At 42.6% G+C, this 7500-nt stretch overlaps 1 protein-coding gene across 1 annotated transcript in view; it reads left to right on the top strand.

The window, feature by feature from the left end:
- The window catches only part of edar (ectodysplasin A receptor), a 54032-nt gene that overhangs the window by 42754 nt on the left and 3778 nt on the right, over window positions 1-7500 (top strand). The window contains 3 exon segments of the mRNA XM_080412230.1: window positions 101-175; window positions 3220-3292; window positions 5863-5902. Coding sequence (XP_080268356.1) covers window positions 101-175; window positions 3220-3292; window positions 5863-5902 — 188 coding nt within the window.

The raw sequence follows: 7500 nt of genomic DNA, 5'->3' as shown, positions 1-7500 counted from the left end.
GTGTGTGTGTGTGTGTGTGTGTGTGTGTGTGTGTGTGTGTGTGTGTGTGTGTGTGTGTGTGTGTGTGTGTGTGTGTGTGTGTGTGTGTGTTTGTGTGCAGCATGCTGCTCTGGACAGGTGGTGAAAGCAGTAGAAGCTCAGACCAACAAACAAGAGGACAAGAAAGATGTCCCTGGTGAGATAGAAAACAAAACACACGCACACACACACACACACACACACACACACACACACACACACACACACACACACACACACACACACACACACACACACACACACACACACACACACACACACACACAAAATAAAATCCAGTGTGTTAATTCAACACTGAAAGTGAATAAATGGACCATGTGTGTAAGGTTAGGCAGAATAGATAATAATTATAATAATACATTTTTTTTTTTTTTTTCATTCACAGGGATAGATAGAATACTTGTATTGGCATATTTTGAAATCACAATGCTTAGTTAGAATCCAACTTCCCTCCAAAACCAACGTATTCTTACTGCATATTTCACTGACCGCAATGACACCACTCATTCCTGAACAGTCAGCTGAGAGACATGAATAAATACCAACAATATGAATAATTCATAACCGTACTAACCTGCCATGGAATCTGTCTAAATCCTGCAGCAGTAGGGTTTTGACTCTTTATTCTTTTGCAATTATCCTTTAAACAGGTAGTCAATGAGATCAGAATCTCTTTGGCCAGAAGGTCCTGAGGAACACACAGGACTTTCTTTATCTTTATTTTATAAAAAAAAATTAAATAGCCGATAATATACACGCTCTAGGGGTGTGCCGATACACTAATTTCACGAAACTATACGATACGATATTGGGCTCACAACTTCGATACGATTTCGATACGATTTCGATACGATACGCACTTTTTTATTATGAAAATATATGGGGGAGAAAAAAAGCAAATGCAAACAAATAATTCTGTTTTTGCATTGTTCAGACATGCAAACTTGTAGCTTTTCAGCTACAATAGCCGTTTTGAATCCAAATAGGGCAATAGTGTGACACCTGACCCGAAAAAAAACAACATATAGATTTAGCATATAGATTTGAACATATAAATGAATTATTTTTGCTATTCATCGTAGGACGAAATGTAGGGCTTAAGTGGATAAAGGCATTAGACAGGCATTAGACAGACCAGTACAATTCAGCCACACATTCACTTTAACACGTATCAATGAGATGATCTCTTGATAAGTTTACAGAACCACAAATTATATAGGCTGGCTCTCGCTAGTTTTTCTCAAGTTTGAGGTGTTTGAGGTGTAAAATAGAGCTGGTAGCAATGTTCTTGGCAGTGAAACAGTGTGGATAAAAACCAGATCAAATTAAAAAAGAAGTCAGTCAAGAATGGGAATAGAAATAGATAAGAGAACAAATAACTCAGTAAACTCTATGCTGTGTTCTTTGTACAGCCTAAATACGTGCTTCTACATGCTATGTGTATATGTATACATCTCTTTGATTATTTGAGCTATTTCTATCCAGTATTTTTTCTCCTTGCTCTTCCTTTATCTCTATCCTCCTACATTCTCACCAAAACTACAAATGATTGGAGGCCGTACAAAAAGAATTGAACCCACTTCTTTACATCTGTAAACCTGTGATATGTCAATGAAGTTGATTGTGATTCCGATTTATCAAACCAACGTGAAGGCACTCGGCTGCCTGCCTTCCTGTCTGTCTGTCTGTCTGTCTGTCTGTCTGTCTCTCCATCTGTCGGTCTGTCTCCTACGCATTTGTCTGTCTGTCTCTTTGTTTGTGTTTGTCGCTCTGGCTGTGCAAAGGTTGGCGTTCCTGTGTATGTGTGTTGGTGCACATACAGTACATGTTTCATGGCTGTCGGGTAGAAACCTCATATCTCCATATTTCAACTTTAAGCAGCAAAAATAGCAGATCTACAAGCTCACAACGCGGCGCATCGCGAGGCGAACAGTATATTTTTTCCCCCATTTCGATATGTAGTTAGGAATGCTTTGTACCTTGTTGTTTTGTGAGTAAGACGTGTCTACATGCACACGTACTGTGTGTATACATAATGTATGTGTGTTATACATATGTATGTGTGTGTGTGTGTGTGTGTGTGTGTGTGTGTGGGTGGGGGAGGCAGACAGGTCTTGTGGTGTGCATTCCAACTGTGCGGTGAGGATGAGTGCAGCATGGAGAAATGTTAAACTTAGAATGCTGCGGCCATACATATAGCTCTAGGCAACATTTGTCCTGTTTAATTTAGCTCCCAGACTGGCTTACTGCTTGAATATTATGTGATTGTATAAGCACACGTGCATGTGAGCGCGCGCACACACACACGCACGCACACACACACACACACACACACACACACACACACACACACACACACACACACACACACACACACACAATTATCTTTAACCACAAACACCCAGCATACCATATACATAACTAAAGACTCATATAGTTACAACACTAATTAAGCAGTTTTAATGTAATTGGAGAATTGATGTAATGTTTTGGTGTGGTTTCTCTCATTATTATTTGGTTAAATGTGTTGATACAGTTGTGAGCACGTAGGTACTGTATGTGTCCTTTTGTGTGTGTCCCTTTGTGTGTGTGTGTGTGTGTGTGTGAGTGTGTGTGTACGCGCACGCTTGTCAAATCAAGCGTCTGTCTTTCATCTCAAGGCCTAATTAACTTGGTGTCTTTGTGAGTGACAGTTAGCTCCGGTTGGGCTTGGAGCAATGGGCCCGTCTCCCACAAATACTCCAGTCATCCAAAATGCCAACGCACACGCACGCACGCACAGCACACACACACGCAGACACACACACGCGCGCGCGCACGCACACACACACACACACACACACACACACACACACACACGCACACACACACACACACACACACACACACACACACACACACACAGACTTTGTTCCACTTAGGTGTTCACTCATTACTCTGTCTATCCCCATGATGTAAGTGCATTTTCACCAAATAGTCAGTGTAATTATTTTCTGCTGCATTCCAGCTCCAACGCCTCTATTCAAGACTTCACATACAAATCCTCTGTGATCTGCAGTATGTTTGGAAAATGCTCTTGGATTACTGTGTTTTTTCCCCTCCTTTTTTCTCTTCTGGATCTGTGAGAAACAGTATTCATAACCCTGTCTGTCTCCATCTCTCTCTTGCCTTCTCTCACAGACAATGTGGTGATCTACGCGGAGAAAGACGAGTTTGACAAACTCAAAGCCCCTCCTCTAAAGACAGTGAAAAGGTGAGAACCTGACTAAATCACTACACCGCACTCCCTGCTGACAAAGACAGGGGGCCACTGTTAAAGCTGCAATACGTAACTTACTTATACAATTTGTAAATATTTGAATGAATAAATGACTGCTAATTTATACTTACAACCGTGACAAAAATTACGTTTCAACATGTTTCTTTTCAACGCCTTTTTCAGTTGAATAACATAACTGATATAAAACCATGGCTCAAAACTCAAAATGTTATTTTAATTAAAGTGCTTTACTTTGTATCATACTCTTGTGCAAATATTGTATGTTTAGGTCGACATTGGCAGAGTACCGTGCATGGTGTTTTTGTTTTTTTGACAAATCAATGCAATAGGCTGTATAACTGTAGTCCTGGGTTTCCCGAAGGTGGCATACCCATTCCTGGTTCCAGTTCATTTTCCCATAGCTTTGCTTGAATTGGCGTGGCAGCAGATTTAAACCAGAAACACATCTGCTCCTGCGCCAGTCAAGTGAAGTTACGGGAAACTGAACCGGAATACCCATTTCCGGTTCAGTTTCCCGTAACTTCGCCACCTTCGGGAACCCGAGACTACAGTTACTACAGAGCCTATTGATGATATGTTATGAAATTTGCTTAGACAGGCACACATCAGGGACCAGCTTGTCTCTCAACATATAGACTGGGTGAATCTACACAAAAGCTGTGATATCTCATTGATTTCACCTGGTGAATCCACAGAGATTATTAACATGGAGTACAAATGGACACATCTGTACACTCTTTTACAGAGGATCCAGGCTATAACCAGGCTAGTAGTGGAAGAAATAGGCTAGTAGTGGAAGAACTAGGCTAGTGGAAGAACCAGACTAGAACCAGGCTAAGAAGGGGTTTCATGCCTTGAGACAACTGAGACAGTGAGGTTGTGATATTAATAGGCGTCAGAACTAAACACGAGGAAGGTGTTTCCCTGGTTTATGACTTGTTGGAAAGGAAAGCGCCTGGTAAAATGAGCAAACACGTATGTTTCTCCACCTCTCCAAACTGTCACTTGAATCTCTGTATGATAGACAGTAATATCCTCAGTGTTCATTTAACTCAAAGTCTAATGTTTTTTTTTTCTTTTCTTTACACTCAGACTAAAATTAACGCTGAGGAATTTTACTGTCATGATCCTCTGCAATTTAAAATCAAAATGTCAGCACGAGTACACTATCGCTTTTGTGTATATCCTAATTAAAATACCAGTGTAAGTTGCAAGTTGACAAGATAAGAGGGTTTAGGTCTGCGTGTGCGTGTGCGTGTGCGTGTGCGTGTGCGTATGCGTATGTGTATGTGTATGTGTGTGTGTGAGCAATTTACATTTGTGTGCATTTAAAGTATGTGTGGGGAGCTGTGGATGTAAATGTATTTGTGTGTGTGTGTGTGCGCGTGCGTGTGTGTGCTGTCAGAGGCCCAGGCCCCAAAAGACAGAGAGAGTCTTTTATCAGATTCTTTGGGATCTGCCCGAAATCAAGCCACCACAGAACAAGTCACTGCAGTAGTAGGTTCATTGCTGCTGGCCCTTTTATTGGTATTTATTGTGTGTGTGTGTGTGTGTGTGTGTGTGTGTGTGTGTGTGTGTGTGTGTGTGTGTGTGTGTGTGTGTGTGTGTGTGTGTGTGTGTGTGTGTGTGTGTGTGTGTGTGTGCCCCCTCAGTGTGGGCAAGGCATGGAAAAAGCAAGTTCACTCTAGGAGTTTTTTTTTAATATGAAGCACAGACTCATTATGTGGCTTTGGAGGGGGTGAGGTAGCATAGATGAGCCCTGCAGCCTCGAAAACACAGAGAGAGAGAGAGAGAGAGAGAGAGAGAGAGAGAGAGAGAGAGAGAGAGAGAGAGAGAGAGAGAGAGAGAGAGAGACTCCAGCTTAGCCAAACCACCACCAGGTGAAAACACGTCCCACTAGATAACAAAGAATGACAGTTGCACTCAGTAACAAACTATTCCCTTCATTCAGCTCTCCCTCTCCTCTCCCTCTCCATCGCTGTGTCTCTCTAGTGGTTCTCAATGTGGGGGGTCCTTGAGGGGGTTCCAGGGGGTCCCCAGCCAAATTTGTTAATATTATAGCATCAGAAACAGTTAAACCACTTTAACCCTATTTTACACTGCGGGCTATTCGAAAACAGCCGATCTACAAGTTCTTCTTGAAATCTTGAAAATCGGTATTTAACACAACTTATACACAGTTATTGGAGCCAACTGGCACAAATATTTTCAGTTGTGCGTCTGCGGCCTAATACTGATCAATGTGTGGGTCCTTGACAAAAGTTTGAGAACCACTGCTCTACATCTGTGTGTGTGTGTGTGTGTGTGTGTGTGTGTGTGTGTGTGTGTGTGTGTGTGTGTGTGTGTGTGTGTGTGTGTGTGTGTGTGTGTGTGTGTGTGTGTGTGTGTGTGTATGTATGTGTGTGTCTCTCTCTCACTCTCTCTCTGTACATCTGTCTCTGTCTTTCTCTCCATCTCTCTCTATCCCTCTCCTTCCATTTCTCTCCGTGTCAGTCTCTCTCTCCACATCTCTCCGTCAGTCTCTCTCTCCCAACTCCTCTCAGAGACAATGCAGCTTTATTGGGTCCAGTGGATAACGTCAGGGTAGTGAAGTGAAGAATATGAAATAGATGATACGCCTATAGTACCGCACACGCAGACGTGCACGCAGGGGCACGCCGTCAAATCCTCAGCGTTAACTTAACTCTGAAAGACTCTCACGGGTCCATTTGGGTCCATTTTTACACTCTCACAGTAAAATTAACAATGAGCACTATGAGCCTTTGTACTCAAATATAGTACAGTGCCTGTAGCGTACATTGATATGTTGTTTCAATATAGGGAGGAGGAGGGTGTGTGTGTGTGCGCGCGTATAAATTAGAAAAAGATGAGATACACACAATGTGAGAAGCCCCTTAGCGTCTATGGCAGTAAACAGTGTGGGATAGATGCATGCCAAAGGGTGTGCTAACTCACTGCATCAGCTGCCAGGGTAGGTGTTGGATGTCTGGGAAACAATGCCATTGTGTGCATTTGGTGTGTGTTTGTGTGCGTGCGTGTCTGTGTGTGTGTGTGAGAGAAAGAGAGAGAGAGAGAGAGAGAGAGAGAGAGAGAGAGAGAGAGAGAGAGAGAGAGAGAGAGAGAGAAACAGGGCCTGTGAAACAAAGGAATTGTGTGAGCATACTTGCGTACGGTTGACGAGGTGCTTAAGGGAGAATCAAACAAGAGAAAAATCAAAAGATGAAGAGAGGTCAAGAGAGGGAGGCCGCCTGGGAATCAGAAGGTCTCTGGTTCCCAGCCCGCCCAGCATACGTGTCCCTGAGCAAGACACTTTAAGCCGTATAACAGCTCCCCCCGAGCACTCATCATGACCATCTGAGCAGCCATCAGCAGGTTGAAGCTGATCATTAACGATCTAGCTTACCTTAAACCGTGAAATCACTCAATATTTTGGCACATTTTAATTATTACACAGCTTCGTTGAAAGCTCGATGCTGATTGGCCAATCACAGCATTATTACATTACTGTGGTGCTCAAAACAGACCGTTTGCAATTAGCTCACTTGCAACACCTGGCAACTGTAACATCTAATATAGACTAATTTATTTAAATCAATACAACAATTTATGTTATACTTTGTATCAAAATATAGATTTCTTTATGAACCACATAAACCCTAGTGTCTCTATTCTGGGGGGGCGAACATTAGTCGAAAATAGCAGATCCACAAGCTCTCAAGGCATCGCAATGTGACACTATTTTTGGCAAAGAGATTTGGCATTCAGGAGAAAAAAAAGAGCGGACCTAGTACAGCCCTGTGGGACCCCAGTCAAAGTATAAAGGCTTTACGCGTAAGTTTTAAGTAGCCGTGTAATAAGCGGTACTTAAAACATTAGTGAGAAATAAACCCCATCAGGGTGATTCAAGATTCCTGCTTCACTCCATCAGGGTTTGTTTCTCAATAATGATCGCCTCGCTGTTCATCATCTATTACATGTACTTTATCTTTGCAATGTGCTAACGCTACCGAGAATTCCATGGTGGTGTAATAATGGCAAATGTATGAGCGTGGTATGTTGTAGAGATGCCGATCAGTGTGTAGCCTAGTACGTGGCGCATGGCCTTGTGATGGCAGGTGTGATAAGGAGTTAGGCCAAAAGGCATGGAAGACGTCGGTGGTTGCACGTGTTGTGTGAGCTGC

The sequence above is a fragment of the Gymnoscopelus braueri genome, assembly GCF_963280865.1.
Source record: "Gymnoscopelus braueri genome assembly, chromosome: 18".
Taxonomy (NCBI): domain Eukaryota; kingdom Metazoa; phylum Chordata; class Actinopteri; order Myctophiformes; family Myctophidae; genus Gymnoscopelus; species Gymnoscopelus braueri.
The sequence above is the reverse complement of the archived record's forward strand: the minus strand, read 5'-3'. Positions and strand labels throughout refer to the sequence as shown.